We start from the raw sequence: 24,742 nt of genomic DNA on the forward strand, positions 1-24,742 counted from the left end.
GGAATAACTTAAGTCACTGGTCTTCAGATGTGAGATTCAAATAAGGATAAATTACATCAAAATCATATTTTTTTACACAGACCATCTTGAAAAATGTATTTCAAGAAAATAAAACAGCGTTGGTTAGTGTTACTAATCCTCTCTACAACTTTACCAAGTGCTAATTCAAAGTACCACGAAAGTCAGCATCTTGTTGAAGCATAAGGTCCCACAGGACTTGTTTCATATCAAGTGAGTTGTAGATCGACTTAATGTATGACTTCTCCGTTCAAAGAAAGAAGGGAGGCTGACAAGGGAGGGAGATGGAATACCCTATAAAAGACAAAGCAAATAGAATGTACATTTTTCTTCTCAAAACTTGTAGCAGAGTTCAGAGCCATGCCTGCCATTCTCCTCCTTCTACTATTAACATGACAATCAAGACACTAACAGTTCCAGACTCTTTAAATATAACTTATGATCAGAGGAATGGAGTCGGAATAAACCACAACTAAAACTAGTTCAGCATTCTCAAACAAAAGCTAGACGACTGACTGATTCAGCAGATTTTTTTATTAGATATTTCCTTCATTTACATTTCAAATGATATCCCCAATGCCCCCTGTACCCTCCCCCCACCCTGCTCCCCAACCCACCCACTCTGGCTTCCTGGCCCTGGCATTCCCCTGCACTGGGGCATATGATCTTCGCAATACCAAGGGGCCTCTCCTCCCATTGATGGCCAACTAGGCCATCCTCAGCAGATGTTAATTAACTTCACGAGAAGTCGCTGGCTTAGTAACAGCACTGGTGTGTTTTCTTCTATGAGGCACGGATGGCTTGGTGTTAAATCTGTGAGAGTCAACTGGTTCTTTAGTTAAAAACTCGGGTACTCGGGCTTGGAGGCAGCACCTTAGACCTCCTGAGTCATCCTATTGGTTCTCTCTTAATTCTTATTTTAAAGGTAAGTGTGAGTGTGTGTGTGTGTGTGTGTGAATGTGTGAGTGTGTGTGTGTGCGCTATCTCACATGGGCCCTGGGAACCAAACTTGGGTGCTCTGAAAGAGCAGGAAATTTCTCAACAGCTGAACCCCCTTCTCCAGACCCCTCTTCTTAATTCTTAAAGCAAAATTAGAGAGGATAAAAATGACATCATGGAAATAATCTAAAATTAAGTCATATATTCCCAGAGTGTTGTATTAACTATATGCCCAATTACTATATGTATAGGTGTGCATTTTCATGGATGTATATTTCACTCCACATGAAAACTGAACAGAACTGTAGCATTCTAAGTAACAATAAGTATTCAATTGCTGAGCAATCTAAACTTATTCTTTCAAAGGTCAAAGTTAATCATCATTAGAATCTTAAACTATGCCCAAAACACGCAGAAGGTTAATGCCCAAGAGTGGGTATAATCAAGATAAAATAAAAGTCTACCTTTTTTAAATGCTTATCTAAACTCGGGGCTTGTAAGCTAACTGGCTCTGTTCCCATGCAAGCGAGTAAAAGCACTAAAACACTCCCACTCAGGTGATACAAGGGCTTCCGCAGGAACTCCTCCCCAGGCAGAGTTCGTGATTTACTACAGAAAGCCACAATGGACCTACACCACTAGAATACCACTCTCCTTTAGATGATCATTCTCCTAAGAGACATTTTGTAAAAACCTGCTTCTTGTGAACTTAATTTTTGTAAAAACCATCTTTATTTGGCAATATGCAAAACCTATTTAACCTAACTTACTATCAATTTAAAGCAACAGTAAAGTTGTGAATTCAGAAGACCAAACGCACAGACAGAGATTCGATCTAGAAAGAGTGTTTTCTTTTCTTCCACAGATACAATGAGCTCCCATTAAACTTCATGAGACTTGTCTCCATTACTGTTTGCCATAGCTCCTAATTCTTCACAAATGTCAGTGTTGACTAACTTTTTTTTTTTGAAATTTGGAAAAGAAAAGACTATGTAACTTTCCTCTAGTAATTCCAAAGCCCCGTAGCTGGGGAGGCAGGACGGTGCCTAAGCATTCTACAACTGAATGCAGACTGTTCAGAAACACTTAAGTATGTGCCTGACTTCGGATTCCAGGGAAATCTCTATACTTTAGTATATATACATCAAGCCAACTGAGAAAAAAAAAAAAAAACCTTAGTCCAATGTTACTGGAACTCATCAAATAGAAATATAACATTTATAAAGTAATAAGCCAGGCCAAAACATGCTTCTCTTCTTACGGAAATGTCTCAGTTATAGTAAAATTTTCACATCCAATAAACTACATAGTAGGTATGTATCTAACTCAATAAAAGGAGACTCTTAGTTGGGCATGGGAGCACATACCTTTAATTTCAGCACTTGGAAGGCTAAGGTAGACAGGCATATCTGAGAGTTTGAGGCCAGCTTGGTCTACATAGTAGTTCCATGACAGCCAAGGCTACATAGACCCTGTCTACCACCACCACCACCATCCCCCCCCCAAATTGGGAGGGGGGGCAGGATCTTTCAGTTGCTTTTATAAGTAAAATAAAAGTTAGAGGTTTAGACAATAAAACAACTCCATTACTTTGTAAGCTAAGCTAAAACTTTCAATTATAAAAATTTAGAAAGTTTTAAAAAATAGATTGCTTAACATTATCAAAGTGCAGCAACCTATGCATCTAAGCAAGGCCTTGACCACATTACCCAATACTTACTGCTAAGGATGATGTGCTGGACAGACGGCTCACAGCAAGTTTGCCACTGCTCGGAGGACTCCTTCCCTCTGAGCTATGGGATGATGAAAGAGCCATCCGCAGGGCTCTCTTGGGAGTTTTGGAAAAAGAGAATGCCCTTGTAACCTGAAGTTTAAAAGTATTAATATCAGTTACAGCTAGACAAACTTAAGATGGTCCATAAAAATCTGTCTACACAAAGAAAGCCCTATCTATCACTTTCCACAAAAAGGATGCGGTCGAAGGATGGTAGCTAGCCTGGGGCACAAGAACTTAGGGCTTGCTGTGCTGCTTGTTTTCTGTTTGTAGGGCTGGGGCTGGACCCAGGAATTGTGTGTGCTAAAAAGCTTTATCCTCAGCTAACCCCTGCTAAGGGTTTTCTCTTATTCTGCACAGTGTAGGTGTGTAATCCAAAACCACTTAAACCCTAGTTCCTTCAGTGCCAGTGAAGGACTTCCTCTGAATCAGACTCTGTCTAGTTTGTCTACTATGCTGCAGTGTTGAGTGAGGGTAAAGGTAGAACAGGGCCTCCCTCTCAGAGGGAAACAAAACACAGCTATAAGGCTGCAAATGCTCTGTGGCTCTCTGAAACTCTACTTCTACTCTTTTTTGGTTCTGCTGAAATATATTGTCTCTACCTAGCCCAGTCAGGCCTGGAACTCAGAGACCCACCTGCCTCTGCCTGCCTCTCAAGTACTGATATCAAAGGTGTGCGCCAGCACACCCAGCTCACTTCTACTTTCCATTACTAAGATGATAACATGAATAGAGTCTAGATTTCCTAACTCAAGTCATGCTTTGCTGAAAACTGTTTTGGGCATTATTTAAGATGAATGTAAATGCACTTATACCTAAATCACCGACAACTCATTCAGGTCTGGTTCATACAATAGTCGCTGCAACAAGAATGCAACAGCAAGCCGGGCTGTGGTGGCGCACACCTTTAATCCCAGCACTTGGGAGGCAGTGGCAGGCGGATTTCTGAGTTCTACAAAGTGAGTTCCAGGACAGCCAGGGCACAGAGAAACCTTGTCTCGAAAAAAAAACCAAAAAAACAAACAAAAAGAATGCAACAGCAAGCTATTTGTAAGCACTGTGACAAAGAAGTCACTGAACATTATAAAATGTAATCTGTGAGTCATTTCCAAGTACTGTAGGTCAGCTTTGTTGTAAACTGGGGTGTGTGTGTGTGTGTGTTTACACATGCATGCACGAGTGTACTCATGCAGGTACAGTACATGGCCCCCTGATGTGTATCAGGCAGGTGCTTTCTACTTTTTTCTTGCTAAAGATGGGATCTCTCCTAGCATGGACTTCACCAAGTAGGCTACACTAGCTGACATCAAACTCCAGGAGTGCTCCCGACTCTGCCGCCCAGACCTAGGACTATCAATGTCTTGATCCGCAGCTCCATAGGTTCTAAAGACAGAACTCACGCAGGTCCTCACAGCAGCTCTAGGCCATTCTATTATTGGTGTTGACGGCAACACTCTTTTAATTTAAAGTGAAAAGCGCGTTTAGAGATATCTGCAGAATTTCAGTAGAGCTCACCTTTTTGGAAGTCTTTTTTATTGCTCTAGATGCTCGACTCAATGTACTATCCATATCTTTTGTATTTACTTCAAAAGATTCGGGATCAGCCACATACATAAGATTCTCCTGTTGAAAAATAAAGTTCAAAACCAACTGTTTCTAAAATCAAACCATTAAGCACTCATGCCCATTCCCACACATGGTAACATTTATAGATGAAACTACCTCAGACGTGTGACATTGGGCTGGGATGTGGCTCAGTGGTAAAGCATATATGTCCCGGATCTGACCATCGTGCCACCCTACCCCACTATCAACAACAGTGTACTTAATTTCTACCCTGCAAAACAGTAACTTGGGGATAATGAAAAATAATTATGTAAACGAACAGTTTACTAGAGACCACATAATTCAAACAGGGAATACATCCATACAAAATCTTACTACCAACCCTAAAACTGAACATTATTTAAAACAGTGAATGTTCTTTTAAATTTATCCCTCAAAGCCAAAAAAAACCACACACTTTCCTTAAGAGACGCGCACCTGACTTTCTTCCTCAGTTTGTGTCTGGAAGAAATCTAAATTATAAGTTCTGGCCCGACATCCTGAGTCCCTACGGAAAAAGCAGCTAGATATCAGGGTATATGTAACACCCTGCAAACTGCAAATATTTTGTGTAAATATGAGTGAAGTGCTCTTTCCAAAAGAGAGGGTCCACAGATTATAGAGTACATTCCCCAAGGAGCGAAAGCCCTCCTAGCGTAAGCAAAGAACCATGCGCCAAAATTACCCTGAAAACAAGATAACCTTTGTCAGACACGGCCAAGGATGGAGTCACGTGAGTGGAATTCTGAGTGCTTGTGAGAAAACTCCAAGAAAGCGACTCAAGAGTCTTCTGACCTCAGTTTCTTCAAAACACGGAATTGCTCTTAGAATGTGTTTCCATGTCCCTCCCAGGTGCGTGGATTCGAGTGAGTTTACTTCAGATTTTTCAGTACAACTGGCTATTGTTTCTATGTCTCTATGGAAAACCATGTTTTTGCCTCCTGGAGCTTATCTGTATGATTGTACAATTTATTCACAGGACCTTGTTTTTTTGTTTTTTTTTTTTTAAGATTTATTTATTATACATAAGTACACTGTAGCTGACTTCAGTCACACCAGAAGAGGGCATTAGATCTCATTACAGGTGGTTGTGAGCCACCATGTTGCTGGGAATTGAACTCAGGACCTATGGAAGAGCAGTCAGTGCTCTTACCCGCTGAGCCATCTCGCCAGCCCCCACAGGACTGTTCTTAACCTTCAGAGTTATTATAAATTGTCTGATGCTCTGAATAAAGCTATTGTATGAGACTCCTCATTTATTGGCTCCATTTTCCCAGATCTCACAACATCTAAAGTACCAGACAGCCCTTCTCCAAGTAATTACAAATATTACTTTGGACTTTCAAAGGGAAGTCTACCCATTATTCCTATGAAGGGTTTTCCCTTTAAATCCATAAATCTAGACTGAAAAAGATCAATGACCTCATTCTTCAGGCACTGAGAAGCCACAAGTTAGCACTACCAGTCCTGTAACTGCAGAACTGTGAATACCATCTTTTAAAGTACAAGGAGAAAGCCCGATAAAACTCAGAATTGACTGAAATGCCAAACTACAAGCACAAATTATTAAACAGTATGTCCTACAATCACAATGGCTATTTATTTCAAAAGGCTATTTAAAATAAAACAGAAGTTAACTATGTATGTCTATTTTGCTCTTTACCATTAGCAGCCAAATAGGTTATTTTGCTAAAGCTTTCTTAGTTTCTTCATGTTTCTTTACACTTGGGGCCGAAGATGTCGCCCAGGCATTAACTGATACACTGCTGTAGCAGAAGCCAGCGTGCAGTCCTCAGCACCCATTGGAAGACTCCCATCTGCCCTGTTCCTCTGTCCTCTGCCTCTCCCACATGCACATATTCACCCTACATGCACATAGCTAGAAATAAGATGAACCTTTTAGAATTAAAAACAAGACAATTAAAGTCATTTGGCCGCCTTCAAACCACTTGTTTCATTTGACACATCTGTTAAATTACAGACTAATCCAATCTCCAACAGATAACAGTACTTGTAGATATCTGTACCTTAAAAGGAAGTTAAAGTCAAAAAATAACAAGTGTATTTTATTACTTATTTTTGTCCATTTTTATTTTACATTCCTTATTAACATATGGAAACCTCTTTTGTTAAACTCTGTAACTTCTTTTCCTTATGTCCCTCCTGTCTTACCAAGTACTTACGGCTTAAAAGAGATAATACATGCCACATATATTTGCTTTTGAAATGGTCTCTCATCTTTTCACACTTATTTATAATATATGTGGAAAGAAAAAGGATATCCATCTAAGTTCTAAATACTTGTTGTAGTGCCATGGGCTAATAACTTTAATTAAAGTCTACACTAATATGACAGCCTTATTTCAAGACCATCTATTCTGGAGTTAAAGAAATGGCCCAGCAGAGCCGGGCGTGGTAGCGCACACCTTTAATCCCAGCACTCAGGAGGCAGAGGCAGGCGGATTTCTGAGTTCGAGGCCAGCCTGATCTACAAAGTGAGTGCCAGGACAGCCAGGGCTACACAGAGAAACCCTGTCTTGAAAAACCAAAAAAAAAAAAGAAAAAAGAAAAAAGAAAATGAAAAAAGAAAAGAAAAGAAAAGAAAAAAGAAAAGGCCCAGCAGTAGTAAAAAGGACTGCTTTCCAGAGGTCCCGAGTTTGATTCCAAACCCCCACCTGTCAACTCCCAACCACCTGCAACTACAGTGCCTAGGGATCCAATGCCCTCTCTGGCCTCCCTGTGCACTGAATGGCCTGACATACAAACGGGCAAAATATCCATCTGTGTAACTTAGTTTCTGTAAGTTTACTCTTCCTGTAGGTTCATATATAAACTTTAAAACAGTGCAACACACTCTGATCACTGTCACTTTTTAAAGTACAATTTTAGGGCCAGAAAGATGAAACCAGTGAGTGTGGCGACTGTCTGCAAGCCTGATGCCTGTATTCAGTCAATCCCAGAACCACGGTGGTGGAAAAGCAGCATACTACGAGCTAGCCTCCGGACTTCCTTCTCCAGTGCACAGTGCCATCCACATCCACTCTCCCAATCAAACCTTAAGTAGAAGTTACTATTTCAAATGGTATTAGCACTACTAAAATTTCTAGGTATCATTGTATTTTCTTTAGAAATTCTCTTAGGGATCATTCTGTCAAAAGCCAAAAGTTTTCCATAGGATTTTAGAGACAAAAAAAATTCATAAACTAACTGAAGATGAATCAACACCTGTTTATTAACATTCTCACTCAGGACTATCTTATCAAGGGCTCGACATTGCAGATTTCTGTTTCATTCTTTTTGTGCTGGATATTGAAAGCAGGTCTTGGAAATTGCTACCACTGAATTATAATCCTAGCCAAACACAAACTTCTTAAAATAGCTTGCATGTTTCTTAAAAGACGATTCCTACACATTTCCTAACAGATTGACTGAGATGTCATTAAGGATAACTACTGACACACGCGTGTGCTCTCACTGCTTTACCTAACAGATGAAGGTCCTAACAGGGCTGACGCTCCTCTAATCTCCTGAGCAGTGAGTGACTGGCACCCTAAGTGAGTGCCACACTCCTCCTGCTCCAGGTAACAGTGAGGTTCTGCCCCCTGCCCTGCTTTACACATAGCACCACCAATTACGTGCGCACTGAAGCGCTGTACTGCTTCCTCACAGGAATGTCATTTCATAGCTGTGCAAACAAAAACCACAGTGCTACCTTACAGAAGGACCACGATGGTGTGCAGCGTACTACTGGCTACAAAGACGCCAGGGACTGACTCCCTGTCATCAACACACACATATTCCTACTTTTCACTGGGAAGTCCAAACATTTAAATATACTTTCTGTGCTTTTGACTTGTTCAACTTGCAGCACTGTTTTAAAATCAGAAAGCTGAAAATTACAACGGAGTATACTAGAAAATTATGTGAACAAGGACTATGTAAAATAGTATGGCTGGCCAAAAACTTAATGTATTAGAGATTCACCTATTTACGGAAAAAAAAAAAAGAAAGAAAGAAAACCAGAAACAACCTAGGTACCAATGTATGATATTATAGAGAAAATCGCCCAGGTGATTCTAATAAACATATATTTTCAAAGAAAGCATACACCTATTCTTTTGTTTCTGGAAGGACAAAGCATAACAAAACCACACACTCCTGAAAGGAAAGACTGATGGGATAGGGAAAAGGTATGCTGTATTACTGCAGCATATCTATTTTATTTGATTTGTCTTTACTTTTATGTACAAATATCATTTTTAAAAAGTCATAGCATAAATATATAACTAAAATTTATTCCTTGAATTAAAAAAAGCCTCAGTTCATATAATGAAGCAAACTCTACCTATGCTCCATTGCTGTAACCTGCTCTTTACAGTGGAGGAGTTGGGAACTGTAGGCTCTAGGGTCGGAGGGCTGGCTCTGCAGTAAGAGCATCTACTGCTCGTCCTCAGGACCCAGTGTTTCCCAGCACCCACATGGGACTTACAACCATCTTTCAACTCCACTTCTGGGGATCAGGTGGCCTCTCTGGGCCTCTCCAGGCACTGCACACACATGGCACATGCACATGCATGCAGGCAAAACATTGACACACAAATAATAAACTGTAGCAATTGATATAAGAAAAGGGTGGTATCTCGCCAGGCAGTGGTGGCGCAAGCCTTTAATCCCAGCACTTGGGAGGCAGAGGCAGGCAGATTTCTGAGTTTGAGGCCAACCTGGTTTACAAAGTGAGTTCCAAGACAGCCAGGGCTACACAGAGAAACCCTGTCTCGAAAAACAAAAAACAAAAAACAAAAAGGTGGTGTTAGCAAGTTCATGATCTATTTTCCTATTGCAATAACTATTTCTTTAATTCTTTCATTTATTTTTTTACACTTTTTCTTTTTGCTATAGCTATTAATGAGCATCTAATAACTACCTAAGCATATAATAACTACCTAACTATTAATGAGCATCTAATAACTACCTAAGCATATAATAACTACCTAACTATTAATGAGCATCTAATAACTACCTAAGCATATAATAACTACCTAACTATTAATGAGCATCTAATAACTACCTAAGCATATAATAACTACCTAACTATTAATGAGCATCTAATAACTACCTAAGCATATAATAACTACCTAACTATTAATGAGCATCTAATAACTACCTAAGCATATAATAACTACCTAACTATTAATGAGCATCTAATAACTACCTAAGAAGTAAGAAGGGGAAAAGTAGTTTCCCGGTTATTTTCTGAAAGAAGTAAATCCTTCTGAGTTGAGAAGATAAACCATAAGGTCTTTTGCAACCGGAGGCGGCTTTCCTTCAAAATGACCCAAAGGAGAAATGCCCAGGTTCTCCACTAGAGGACTGAGTAACAACAAAGCTGTTTGCTGAGATCCAAGGAGGACGGACGCACTCTCCCAGTTCTGTAAACATGGAGAAGAATGAGTGAGAGGAGCAGGCAAGCGTGCTCGTGGGGGAGACATATCTGAGTAGTCCCAGGCTCCTGTTACTTCACATTAGTAATTACAGCGCTTTCAAAACTATCCTTTATTTTTAATCTTTTTCTCTGGGTTTCTCAAGTAAAATATAAATGAAATCTAAAGCAGAGCTCAGCTCCTACTTCCTGAAATAATTCCATAATTCTGAAAACATTTACAGTTGAGTCAAGTGTGTCACACAGAGAAGCAGCTATGGGAAGGCAGTTTTTCAATTACCCCCCAATGCCTATAGACCCCAGAGGAACACAGAAACAAGTGTTGAATTTACGACTGAAAAGCAGACACTGGCCTCTCCTGAGGTACAGAGTCAACTGTAAGTAAAAGGGAGCGCCAGTTATGGCTTACAAGTTTACACAGGAATGCTAGTTAACGTGCACACACAGACTGAGCTCACATTTCTGGTATCTAAGGACAATAAAAGTACCTAACACACAAGTTATCCAGTCCTTCTTCTTTCCCTTTCTTAAGCTTAACTCCCTGGCTCCCACAGGCACAAAACAAATTATCTTTAGACTATAAGAAACAAAAGAATTGCAGGTTTAAACTTGCATAATACCCAATTTATCACATTATACATATGCAAATATTTCAAAATGTAGAAAAAAATCTAAAATCTGGAATACTTGGGAATCTTAACATTTAGGATCCAACAGTTTTGAATACTAGGTGATATATGCATCTTATATATAATCTACTGAATAGTTATAAATAAAAATCATATATTAACTTCATTATAAATAATACTGGCTCACAAGAACAAATATCTTCCTACAGTTCCTATGTCTATTCCCCTTTAGTTATAATTCTGCTTACAAGATTATCAAAAAATCAAAATACTGTTATTCATAAGCAATCAGTGGCAATAATTAAAGTCAAAATACAGAATATATATAATATGTATGGGTATTTTGCCTGCATGCATGTATGAATGTATGTGTGTACACTACATGCATGCCTAGTGCCCACACAGAAGATGAACATGGGCATCGAATCCCTGGGAACTGGACACAGAGTGTTTCAAGCTGGCATGTGGGTGCTGGGAACAGCACCTGAGTGCTATGCAAGAACAGCCAGTACTCTTAGCCACTGAGCCACCTCTCCAGCCAAGACATAGAATATGGTTTTTATTTTTTATTAGAAACACTGAGTTAGTGTCAAAAATACTAAATAATGGCATACAGCATTTAACTCTCAAGTTACTTCTTCTAGATGAACTATATTGGCCAAAGATAACGATGCTTAAGTTCATGTATTCATAAAACTATACCACTGGTATTAAAGGTATGTGTATGGGGTGTGTGGAGTGTGTAAGTGTGTCACAAAAAACACCTCCCTGACTGAGAATATACATGTTGGGAAGAGACTGGAAATTTTGCTGTATATATTCTAGAGTTAACACTTTAAGCAGACTAAACTTTACACATTACATTCTGAAAACACAGAACATGGGGAATCATAAAATTAGGGAGCAGAGATACACAACGATTTGACTGCCCTGCCCCTACAAGTGTAGCTGCTATGTCACATGTGCATCAGTAGGTGGCAGAGAGACGGACTATTTCTTCACTCTGTTCTGATTTGTGAACATTTAAGTGATTGATTAGTAGCCTTACCATTCCCTGAAAAAAACAAGTCTGGCATGATCACCAGTCCAGTGCCAGATGGGGAGCTAGCTTGAGATGATCACCAGTCTGGCGCCTCCAAGGCCCAGATGGGCATCCAGGGTGGAAAGCAAACTGGATACTAGAAGAACTCCACCTAGGACCATGAGCCCTGGGCAGGAGTGAGCCCAAGACAGACTAGCCTTACATGGGGCCACTTAGGTGGACCCAATAAGGAGATGAGCCCAAGCTGACCACCAGACGAGTGCCGGTAGGGCCTGGACAGGGAGCTAGCCTTAGATGAGCACCAGTCTGGCACCACGAAGGCCTGGGGGAGTAGACCATGCCTGAGAGGATCCCTGCCCAGCACTATAATGCATGAGCTGGGCAGAGCAAGTGCTCCTGAGACCACTTCAGAGATAACCCCAGACACTCAGCGAACCAACGAGCCACTAAGTAGAGCAAGTAGGTGGTGGAGAATTGGAAGAGAAAGAGAAACAGAAGGACGTGGGCACAATGAAGAGACAGAACTGGAGACTCAGGGGTAGGAACAGCCTGATGTGAGCGGCCAGTGACGTCACCTGGATCCTGGACAATGCTGTAACTTCAGGGGTGGGAAGGTGGCCTTGCAGCAGCAGGGGTCTGTTACCAAAGGCCAGGTGGATGTCTCTGATCTGGACTGCCTCTTAGGGACATGTTGGTATCTGAGGGTTTGCAGAACTGTCTCTTGAGGTATGAAAGTAAAAGAGCTGACCCCAACCCTAGCCTGATGCCATACTTGGGACAGCACCCTTCCCCATAACAATGCAGTAGTTGCAGATAAGCTAGCCAGAGGATGAGCATGAGGAGAGCTAGCCCTACCCCTCCCCTGCTACAACAGTAGAGCTGACCCTGATGCGGATTGGGTGGAAGGCCAAGAGCTGGCCCAATGAAGTGAAACTGAAAAGTCAGCAGGCAGGCCAGCTCAGGCCCCAACCCAGGACTTTGAATTTGCCCTCCCTAACATCTACCCCAGCTATGAACTGCTGGAGTGCATGAGGGGACCAGTCCCATAGACCCAAAACCAGAGGATCCCCATGACACAGGGTGACAACAGGATATTTGAGAGGAGTCCCAGTGCTTCCAATATTGATAGTACAGCAGAAGTCAGAAGCCTTGACCCAAACCAAAGTCATTAAAATGAACATTTGCAAGCAAAGAAATGTAGACAAAAGGGTATACTGTGAGACACACTGTGACATACTACAGCTTCCACAAGATTTTTTTTTCCTCTGTTGTAGGGGAGGCTTTAAGGGTGGAAGGCAGGTACGAGAAGAAAAGAGTGGGACTAGGGTACAGACTGAAATTCACACAGATAAAAGGTTTGACTGAGAATAAAGATGCCTGAGTTCTAGAGTTTGTTATACAATCATCAGTTATTATTCTTGGCTTTAGTTTCACACGTATTGTTTTAAAGTTTTCTTTCATCCTGAAAGCTTTGTTAACTCATTTACAAATGGTCAGAATAAATGAAACAGTATATACAATAAAATAATCATACTTATTTTACTCAGTTAAGCAGCCTTAAGCTGGTGTGGTAATCCTAACAGGTCTGAAGACTCCCTGGGATTACATATCAAAGGAGACTTCAGCAACAAAATGAGCAAGCATCTATTATTTAGGGTACTAGGAATTTTTTTTTAAACAGCCAAAAACTATTGATTAAAAAAAATCAGAATAGCTTTAAAAAAAATTACCAGATGTACATATATTTATATCATTTGAACATACATATTTAGAAACATACTTTCTTCAATATGGCAAAATATTCTCAAATAAGACATTAAATGAGGGGCTTTAAATTATTTTACTATGTGTGAAACCTTAAACTCAGAAAAGAGCTTACTGATGTCACCAAATTTTTCAGTGCATAAGCAAATCTTAAGGAAAAAAATTTCAACAAACTGGAATAATTTTGTGCTGTAAGTATCAGAACATAGGTAAATGTTTGCTGCCATCTTGTGGATAATTATATTATCTGAAATTTTCTGCATTTGTTGCTTGTAGTTCAGTTCTAATATGATTATTCATCTTATAGTCAATAATTACACTTTAAGCAAAAATTTTCATTAGCTTTGCATTTCAATGTTACAAAGTTATCCACCTAGAAAAGACTGCATAAGCCACTCTGTTACCTACCCTGATCTATGTAACATCATTATAAGGCAGGTGTAAGTGTGGTAAAATGTTATTCCCCTGGGAAGGCCCAAGAGACTCTTAATACTATCACTAAACAGTGTCAGTTTCTCTCAGCAACAGATCTATTCGCTGTATCATTTCTGCAGAGTAAGGGCTCTCTATCTAACAACCTCACAAGATCACCTTATCTTCCAAGGGGCCTTGAATTCATCCAAGAGCTACTATAGAATCTCAAATAACTGGCAATTCATTTACTTCCAGTCATCTCATTGTAATCTGTCTAGTATAAAGGTACTTTAAGAGTTGCTGTCTTGTCAGGACAGGTACTGCTTTCAGTAAGAAAGAGAAAAAAATGCTCTCTCTTTTACTACAGTCAAGCTCCCCTAATCTAACAATGTGAAATCATAATCCAATGCTCCATGAAACAGTGTGCACTTAATACTGAGTCTTGGAGCAACTTATATCTTCAGACGAGAGATATATCTGACCAGGAAAGTCTACAGATACCCCACATCTGAAAAACTTGACAACATGTATGCCACTTTTGGTTCCAAGCATTTTGAAAGAGGAATATTCTGCCAATACTATCCATACCTAAGAAGGCCGATGGAAATTACAGGGTAGGAGTGAAGGAAGCCAGAGGCTGAGGTGGCAAGCAAGACGGCACAGTGATAGGAAACAAGGTCATCCTAAGTGCTAAGGAAAGTCAGACGAGTGGGTACAGTGTCTGCTTTTAACTTAACCAAGAGGCAAGATGCAGCACTCTCTCCTCCTCTTGAAGCAAAGTGGGAAGAGGCCTCTGGCCCAGGAAGAATTCAGTTCAGGCCCTGGACTTGAAACTCACCAAAGGGCGTACCATGATGAAACCAGTACTGAGCAAAGTTCCGACACCAGGGGCTATACTGAAGAGCCACGCTAACCAACAGCAGGGGCTATACTGAAGAGCCATGCTAACCAACAGCAGGGGCTATACTGAAGAGCCATGCTAACCAACAGCAGAAAGACTGCCTCTACCACCAGGACGGTTAATCTGAGCCAGAATCCTATGGAGCCCAGGCCTTTCGGCATGCCTTTGGAGGGTTATTTGGGTTAGGATGTGGCGGGGCCTGTCTACTGTGGGTGGCACTCTTCTGCTGCAGCACGCTGGGATGCTGACCTATGTAAGGAGAAGGAAAAGCGAGCACAAGCATCACGGCCTCGTCACTGTGCGAGGACATGACCAGCCTCTTGGAGCTCCTACTGCCTTGGCTTCACCACTATGATGGACTACACACTCTACAACTTAAGAAAAACTGTTTTAAGAAAACTCAAGTTTCAAGAAGACAGAAAAGATCCAACACTCAGCAGACACTAGTAGTAATGGGAGCAATTTAAAAAGATCACTGTGCAGAAAAAAAATTCACCATGTTACAAAGACAACAGAAAAAAGCATCAATGTCAGGTTAAGTCAAATAACAAAAATAAAATACTGAGTTCAAAGTTCAAAGGCAGGCCATCTCAAAAACAGTCACAGGGAAAAAAAAAAAAAAACCAGGAATGAAGAGAGCTTGCAACAACTTTGGCACACCGCTGAGCAAAGACTTTCATTACTGGATTTCAGAATGGTTTTGATTTGAAGGGGCTGAAGAGATGGCACTGGTGGCTCTTTCAAAGAACCTGAGTGTGATTCCCAGCACCCACATGGTGGCTCACAACCATCTGTAACTCCAAGTCCAGCCAGGCCACAAACATACATGCAGGCAAAACAGTGGTCAACACAAAATGATAATTTAATTTAAAAAAATAATGAAAGTTAGAAAACCACTTGTAAAACAGCTACATAAGACATTATATTGCCGGGCGTGGTGGCGCACGCCTTTAATCCCAGCACTCGGGAGGCAGAGGCAGGCGGATTTCTGAGTTCGAGGCCAGCCTGGTCTTCAGAGTGAGTTCCAGGATAGCCAGGGCTACACAGAGAAACCCTGTCTCGAAAGACAAACAAACAAAAAACCCCCAAAAGAAGACATTATATATGCAAAATTACCTTAATGTCCATCTATTAAACTCCCTGATTAAAAGGAAAAGAATCTACAAAAAGCACACCGTGCATTCCAAGTGCCCAAAAGCCTCACTATAAAAGTGCAGCCACAGAGCTAGAAAGTTAAAACTGACCATCTGGGAATCAGGGACTCGGGATATTTCATGGGCCTAAAAATTTAAAAACCCTTCACCAAACAACCTAGGTTTTCAGTCTTATGAGTAAAACTAAAGGCTCTCTCCAATTCATGATTAACTCGCCACTGGAAATGTACAGTCATTCACTCTGGCCGCACTGTGCACGCTTACACCTGTATTTGACACAGGTCTAAGAACTTACAGCATCAGCCTTACAAATGGTGTTGGCTACATGTCGACACAGCATCTTCAGCCAGCTCTCCTTTGGAAGCTCCTCTGACGTCATCTGGAAGCTGAGCAGGACATTGGCCTGTTCTGTTGGTGGCCTTACAAGCAAGGCAAAGGCATTGTGACAATCTAGGGTTCCAGAACAACCATCAACAGTGTTAGTCCTTAGCTATTAGACATTTCGTTTCCGCAGAACACCAAAATCAAGTCCCTCCTCTCTCTGCCCTGCTTTCTTTAACTCAAAGGGAGCATCAGTACAGTCATTTGAAGACTGGGAAGAGTTAACCACATATTAGAAAGCAAAGGAACCTGAGAACAAGTAAGGAGTGTTCTCTGTGACTGTGAAATGTCTCACTGATAGCTTAATAAAAAATAGGTAACATTTCTTAGCATTCTAGTATCTAATTTCAAAAGTAAAGTGAGCGCATATATCACTAACACACATAAATCAAATCAAAGGGTACAAATATCAAAACATAATTGCTTTGTAATTGAGATGCTAAAATAACATTTTAAAATTACAATGCTGAAAAATGTGAAGACAAACAAACTTAAAATTACTATGAATGAACATGTGGAGGCCAGGGCAGCTGTGGGAGGACTGCTCTCTCCAGCACAGGGTCCCTGGGACTGAACTCAGATAATCAAGTGCCTCTCTATCTCCCTGATCTGCATCTTACAGATATCCACTAATGGGTTTTGAACACTTTCACAACCACAAATCCACCAAATTTAAGTAAATGCCTCATCATAGGCTCTAGGAAACAGAGTTGAACAGGTAAAAACCAGTTTTGTAAGTTACTGTGCACTGGAGATGTGGCTCAGGGGTAGGAGAATTGACAAGCAGGTACAAAGCCCTGGGTCTGATTAGTAGCAACACACAGGAGAAAGAGGAGCTGCTCACGTCTTACAAACTCAGGAGCAGATCACCTAAAGCACTTAACTTTATTTAAAGAACAAAAGAAAAGATTTCCTAAACCAAGACACACAACACTAGTGCTGTTTAACTAGATAGCACAACTTAAGGTAGATGTCCAGTGGGGCCTTTTCAGAAAAATCAAATACTAGTCAAGTGAAAAAAGGAAAAGTTTCCCTTGGGACAGTGCTAATTTGGATCAGGATGTCACCAAAAGCGTTTACAGGCTCGGTCTCCAGCTGGGCGCCAGTGGGAGGTTCTAGATGGCTGAGGACATGCCATTTCACGGCTCAGCCATGAGGTCCCATCATGTGCTCTCAGACATGATGAACCAAGTCACCACCATTCACAGCAGTGAGACCAAAGAGAATGGACTGAAATCTCCAAAATCATCAGCCAAAGTATCTTTAGAAATGCATTACCTCAGGACTCTTGTTGCAAGAGAAAACTAGCACACATGTATGTGTGCGCACACATGTACACATGCCTACTTGTAGTTTATTATTTGTTTTTGAGTCTCATTACGTACCTATAACTGGACTCAAACTCAGAGATATGCTTTCTTTCTGCCTCCCAAAGGCTAGGATCAGAGTGAGCCACGACACCCATCTTTTTCATATGTATGTGTGTGTGTGTATTTGATCCTATGCCAAGTTACCAGATACTGTGGGCTATTTATTTGATATACATCTACTAATAATCTCTCTTTTCTTTAAAAGAAGATGGCATGATTCCTATGCACACTCTCATGCTAGAGCTGTGGACTTTAGTGAACAAATCGTGGGAATGAGTTCTTTTCCTCCACTATGTGGGTGACAGAGACTGAACTCAGGTCACTCTTGGCAGCAGGCACCTTTACACATTGGACTGTCTTGTCATCACTTCCACAACCCCCTTCCCTAATCTTAAAGACATTCCTGGAGCAGGAGAAACGGCTCAGTGGTTACGACCTCATAGGCTGCTCTGCCAGAGAACCTGGGTTCATTCCCAGCACCCACATGGCTCACAGCCATCTTAACTTCACTCCCACGGGGATGTGTGTCCTCTGTCGGCCTCCGTGAGCACTGTATGGATGTAGTACACAGACATGGACACTAAATAAACATCCATACATATTTTTAATGGGAAAAAAAAAAGAGCCCAAAATGCACCATTGGTGAAAAAAATGTATTAAAATATATGGTCCTGAATAAAACTGGTCATTTATGTTGGATTTCGAAGAATTATTAGTAAGTAAGGTGCTATTTTAAAGTAGAGCCATGTAAAAGTTGTCTGACTTTTAAGAGAGGATATTCCCCAAGCTGGTGAAACACTTTCATTAGAAACAATGAAAACATCGAGTCTGTACCTAGGAAAGGAGCTGATAGGGAGCCACATGTGAAGAAAATGTATACATCAAAGAGAAATTACAGTAATAAACCTAAGCCTCAACAAGGACAAGCTAGTCTTGTTTAACGAACGCTTCCTCCATAAGCTTACCTTCTGTCTCTCGGATGTCCAGCACCTTCTTAATCTGAGAAAGAGGCATGAGATGAATGTGCTTCAGAGAAGCTGGGGGCCGGGTGCGGTCGTGAGGACTTCTAAAAGTGCCAATAACCTTGTGCCGCTTTCTTGCTATCTGATTGTAGGGGAAAGTCAATCATTATTGTAATAAAGCCAGATTTCGAACATTTAAAAATAACAACGTCAATCACATAAATGTATAGGCAACTAATCTGTGATTAGCCATTCCAGTTACTATGCAATAAAAGCAAGAGACGGACCAAGAAGCACACATGTAATATGTAGCCAGATGCTCATGTCCATATTAGGAAAGTTCACAACCAGAAAGACAGGCCTAGGGATAGGGAGCGCAGAGACCCCAGAGCATGAAAGGACGAGACCACGAGGGACAGCAACAGAGGTCTAGAATAACAGTCCCAGCCCCACATGGGGAACAGTTGTTCTGGGGCAAGAGTCTAGGGCTCAAAATGGTGTTAATCTTAGTTTAAATTAAAAACTTTGAAATCTCTCCTAGTAACAGAACACACAAGTAGTGCGAGATCGGTCCTGTCCTCATGCTTGCTTACAGAAGCCTGCCAAAGGGAAGCATCCACCTGAAACCCCAGCTCTAGGGGGCACTGCGGGAGAGGAGGACTTTCAGTTCCAGGCCACCTCGAGCTACAGTGAGGCTGTCTCAACAGATAAACAACAACAACACACACACACACACACAGAAGCAATAGGAATTATAAATTCACAGTGCTGTATTAGGCTATAACTTTACCTTAACTGGATACCCATGCAAAAGGAAGAGATAGGGAACTGGAGAAGAGCAAAATCAGAAAGAGCTTGTGATTCGTGATATAGTGAGATTTTGCCAAAAGGAAAGAAAGAAGAAATCTCCTTTGCAGTAATTCAGATTTTACTGAAAGGCATCATTAACACTAAATGAACATCAATATGTACTTGAATTGAGATCGGTCATTCATCATGAATATGAGAGACACAGTTAAAAATTTATTACCTGGTATTGAGTTAATGAATAAGATGAGCTGGTCAGTATACTACAACTACACTAAAGCAGACACAGATGTGTCTAGTCCACATGTCACACATATATTATAATAAATTATATACATATCTTACATATAAATTACATATACATTTGTGTATAAAACAAATACAAAGGCTCACACACATATCGTGAAAAGTAGGCAGCAGATACTGATTCCTGTGCAATAAACAGATACGCTTTCTTTTTGTTTGGCTAAATGAAATATATTATTTTAAGATTAATTTTTAAAAAGGAAAGAAGAGTATTAAAATTGATGGTGCAAATACTAATAAACCAAGGATAAAAATAAAAACCCAAAGCACAGATAAAATATTCAAATGGAAAATAAATCCTTAAAAGTCATCTGTCATATTAAAGAAAATACAGATGTACTAATATTCAACTGTTCTTAATGTACAGGTATAGTGATTGCTCTTGGTTTTATATTATATAGAATTAAAGTATTAAAAGTAACTTTTTAATTTCAATTTTACTGAGTTTTATTTTTCTTAAGTGAGTGAAATACATACTAAGGGTCTACCTAGGAGTATGAATCCTGAAGAGCAAACTTATTATCAGAAATACGGTAGCTGAACAGGCATGGTGACACATGTCTGTAATCCAGCATTTCAGAGGCTGAGGTAGTTTACCCCAGCCTAGGAGGCATAGCAAGATTGTGTCTTAAACTAAAGCAGCTGGGCTGTGGGTACACATCCTAGTAATGAATGCACTGAAAAGGAAGAGGCAAACAGAGTACAAGGCCAGTCCTTGCCAGACTCAAAATAACATAAACAAGAACAAATAGCCGTTTCTAGTCAAGCTACTGAGAGAGAAGCTAATAGGACTGCTGATGGCATTTATGTTAACCTGAAACAAGCTAGAGTCATCAGAGAGGAGGGAACCTCAACTGAAATAAATGCCTCCATAATACTCCGCTACAGGCAAGCCTATAAAACATTAGTGATTGATGTGGGACGGCCCCGTCTATTGTGGGTGGTGCCATCCCTGGATTGGAGGTCCTAGGTTCTGTAAGAAAGCAACTGAGCCAAGTCATGTGGAGCAAGGCACTAAGCAGCACTCTCCATGGCCTCTGCATCAGCTCCTGCATTCAGGTTCCTGCCCTGTTTGAGTTCCTGCCCTGAGTTCTTTTGATGATGACCAATGATATAAAAGTATACATGCCGGGGCTGGAGAGATGGCTCAGTGGTTAAGAGCACTGACTGCTCTTCCAAAGGTCCTGAGTTCAAATCCCTGCAACCACATGGTGGCTCACAACCATCTGTAATGAGATCTGATACCCTCTTCTGGTGTGTCTGAAGACAGCTACAGTGTACTGACATATAATAAATAAATAAATAAATAAACAAACAAACATGCCAAATACCCTTTCTTCCCTGAGATCTGACACCCTCTTCTGGTGTGTCTGAAGACAGCNACAGTGTACTGACATATAATAAATAAATAAATAAATAAATAAATAAATAAATAAACATGCCAAATAGACAGCTACAGTGTACTGACATATAATAAATAAATAAATAAATAAATAAACAAACAAACAAACAAACATGCCAAATACCCTTTCTTCCCTGAGTTGCTTTTGTTCCTGGTGTTTCATCGCAGCAATAGTAACCCTGACTAGAATGGAGGAGAACAAAAAGTCACTGGACTCATGAAGGTTAAGAGACTGAGGCCAGGGCTTGAGAAGGTACAGAGACTGCCACGATAAGAATGAAAGCACTAGGGATCTTGGGAGCCAATTATGGTAAAATATGAAGGGGATATAAAATTAAGAAACAAATCACAGCTGTACTAAAAGCAAAGATAAATTCCATAACCAATTGTTAAGGAAACCTAAATAAGCCAACCTAACAAAATGAGGCCAGCAGACCTAGAGACTTCAACAGGAAAAACCTCAAAAACTATTAACCGAAACAAAGAAAACACGTCAGGCTCCTGATAGTGAACGCACCTTCAGGTAAAATGGGATTAAGACTGACACCTGACCTCGTTTTCCAAAGCAGAGCAGGATGAGTGGTTATTGAGGGTGAGATTCAGGCAACTCAGCGTCACCTAGTGTGTGACTTTTATGACTGTGTTTCACTCCACATGGTCAACTGTGTATCACAGTATCACTGTTCTGTGAGTTTTATTACATTACTAGCTAAATGAAAGTATCACTTCTGAACCTCTAAGTGCAAGGCCCTTTATCAGAGGTAGGTCTTCCTTGAGACTCAACTGCCCTTTAATCCCCTCTGTGCGTGCTGTGGTTTCTAAGCCTGGCTAGTGTTCTATACTGTAAACAATAATGTACATAATGGAAGAGAGGAGCTCTTTACGAGAAGTAGCACGGACTTAAAGGAAAAAGCAAAGCCAGCAGACACTTTGATGAGGGCAACAGAAAGTTACCCAGGAACAAACATGTCAAAGAGTATTCTTGTTAATGTCCAAATGAACATCTTTTCTTTTTTGAAATAAAGAACACTGTATTCCTTTCTGCCTGTGCTAGATAGTTTAATGTTAACCTGACACAAGCTAAAGTCATCTGAGACGAAGAAACCGAATGAAGAAAATGCCTCCATAACATCAGGGTGTAGGCAAGCCTATAGGGTATTTTCCTCGGTGATCGGATGTGGGACGGTCCAGCCCACTGTCGGTGGTGCTATTCCTGCCATGCCTGGGCTGGTAGTCCTGGGCTCTTAAAAAAAAAAAAAAAAAAAAAAAAAAAAAAAAACAGAAGAAGAGGAGGCTGAGCAAGCCACGAGAGTGGCCTCTGAGTCAGCTTCTGACCTCAGGTTCCTGCCCTGACTTCCTTTGGTGATGAACAGTGCTCTGGAAGAGTAAGCCAAATAACCCCCCCCCCCAAGTTGCTTTGAAAATGGTGCTTCATTGCAGCAATAGAAACCCTAAGACACATCCCCTCATTATATTCGTTAATTGTTAAAAAACTCATTATTTGCCTGTGGGGTACCATTGGAAAGAAAATACTGAACATACACAGGTGAGAGTTTTACAATTAGAATTACTACATCTTATCACTATAACCTTATTTTAAAGACTTCAATTTGACATTGTGGCTCATGCTGTCATCCCAGCACTTGGGGAGGATGGAGTGGAAGGGCTTCCCAGGAATCAAGGCCAGTTTGGGGCTATAGAGTGAGTGAGACACTACCAACATAGGAAAGAGAAATCAAGGAGTCACGGTACTAAGTTAGCAAATTAGTTCCTCAACTGCCTTCATCTTAGCTGCTAAAGCCTACTTCCATTTTCATTAAAAACAAAACAAAGAGGCCCATTGGACTTGCAAACTTTATATGCCCCAGTACAGGGGAACGCCAGGGCCAAAAAGTGGGAGTGGGTGGGTAGGGAAGTAGGGGGGAGGGTACAGGGGACTTTTGGGATAGCATTGGAAATGTAAATGAAGAAAATACCTAATAAAAAAATTAAAAAAAAAACCAAAAACAAAAAGCAAAACCCCACCTTGTAGATCTTGAATAAATATACATAAAAACAAGGTTCCCCAGAACTCATCATCTAATTTACTTGTAAGGAATTCTGACTTGGTTTGCAGTCTGGAAATTTGTAGCAAAGTTAGTATTAGACTTTCTCCCAAAAGTATTCCTCATTACAAAATCAGCAACTGATCTCTTTTTTTTTTTTTTTTTGAAAAATAACTGAATATACCTCAAATTTCTATATTGCACTTCGATTAAAGCTTTATTTTAAATAATTAGGGAGATCACAAAATACAGCAGTGTTAAACTTCAATGAGTACAAATTTACCTCGAGGCAGTCATTGAAGAGGAAGAGAGTGACTTGCTCTCCTCGGTCGCAAGGGTGCTCACCAAGGGAAACCGTTTCCACTCGTTGCACCAGGCTCCGATGAGAAGATAAGAGATTAGCCTGAGAACAGTAAAGAGTAGTCAAATGTTATCAAGCAGCTTTTACAAGCTGCCAATCAAAAGTGGCGCTCTGACTGCTACTCTGTTTTAAAGACCCGGTTTTTTTCCTACTTATATGTATGTTGTCTCTTCGTGAATATGTTTTCTCTGTGTAACTAACTGCATTCTCAGAACCCAGCAGAGGGCATCCAGTCCTCGGTAGCTGGAGTCATAGGTAGTGAGTCACTGGACAGCAAGTGTACATAACCAGAGGCATCTCTGCAGCCTGAGACTGTTTATATTCAAACCACAGAAACCTCACTAAAGGGCTGGCAAGATGGCTCAGTGGTTAAGAGCGCCGACTGCTCTTCTGAAGGTCCCGTGTTCAAATCCCAGCAACCACATGGTGGCTCACAACCATCCGTAACAGAAATCTGATGCCCTCTTCTGGAGTGTCTGAAGACAGCTACAGTGTACTCACATATAATAAATAAATAAATCTAAAAAAAAAAAAAAAAAAAAAAAAAAAAAAGAAAGAAAGAAAGAAAGAAAGAAAGAAAGAAACCTCACTAAAGCAGAAAATTCAATGGCCATCGACCAAAGCTACTTACTGGGCATCCATCTACTTCATAAACAACATCAAAAATTTGCTTCTGTGCTTCTGTTTTTCTCTTATCCTCATTGATATGTCTGGAAAATTAATGGTTGTTTCATAAAATTTCTATATAGACATTGAAATCAGTATACAAATAAATCTCATGTCACAAAGCCCAACTTTCATGAGGGTGCCTTAATTGTGATACATGAATCAGATAAATATTCCTTCAAAACATCCTGATATTAAAAAATATTCCAAGGAATCTTTCAGAATTGTTATACCTTACTATAGAACATTTTACTCAGGATTTACACCTTCTAAAATACAGTTAGCTTGTATAATACTTGATGTTAACAAAATTCTCAGGTTTGAAACATACTCTGCATTAGGCTTTATATTTTCCTCTCAAGTTATATGGCAGTCATTTCCCAACAGCCACAAGCGCGACGCTTCTAGACAGGGTGGCTTAGACGCCACCTGCCTTTTACCCTTGTGTCCAAAACTAAAAATCAGTCAAACATTTTTCTTAAAATTAGAAAACACATAATGGTAAAAAGCCCAAAACTGTGTTTATTGGACTAGGCTCTTAGTTAACAATCACGTCTAACTAGACCCTGAGAATTTATGCGGTGAACAGTTTATGAATGTAAGAGTATGGAAACTTTCACTGCTAAGAGGTGCAGAAACACCTCTGCTCATGGTGCAAACTTACTGAAGTTATTGTCACCAGGAAACACCACTGGGAAGTGGGGTCCAGGAGGCTCTAGCTGGAGCTCAGCAGGGAGGCTTAGGAATGCAAAACTCGCATGG

General features: G+C 40.5%; 1 protein-coding gene and 1 pseudogene across 1 annotated transcript in view; one reads left to right on the forward strand and one right to left on the reverse strand.

Annotated features, from left to right (window-relative positions):
- Positions 1–14: 14 nt before the first annotated feature.
- Ect2 (epithelial cell transforming 2) overlaps positions 15–24,742 on the reverse strand; it is a 57,170-nt gene continuing 32,442 nt past the window's right edge. Inside the window, exons 19-25 of the mRNA XM_029474863.1 lie at positions 23,946–24,024; positions 23,237–23,356; positions 18,397–18,535; positions 15,976–16,130; positions 4,247–4,354; positions 2,678–2,821; positions 15–312 (exon numbers count right to left, since the gene is read on the reverse strand). Of these exons, the coding sequence (XP_029330723.1) occupies positions 223–312; positions 2,678–2,821; positions 4,247–4,354; positions 15,976–16,130; positions 18,397–18,535; positions 23,237–23,356; positions 23,946–24,024 (835 nt within the window). The 3' untranslated portion in view covers positions 15–222. The remainder of the gene's footprint in view (positions 313–2,677; positions 2,822–4,246; positions 4,355–15,975; positions 16,131–18,396; positions 18,536–23,236; positions 23,357–23,945; positions 24,025–24,742) is intronic.
- Positions 11,335–11,456, forward strand: LOC115030779 (annotated as a pseudogene).

Source organism: Mus caroli, chromosome 3, assembly GCF_900094665.2.
Source record: "Mus caroli chromosome 3, CAROLI_EIJ_v1.1, whole genome shotgun sequence".
Lineage (NCBI taxonomy): Eukaryota > Metazoa > Chordata > Mammalia > Rodentia > Muridae > Mus > Mus caroli.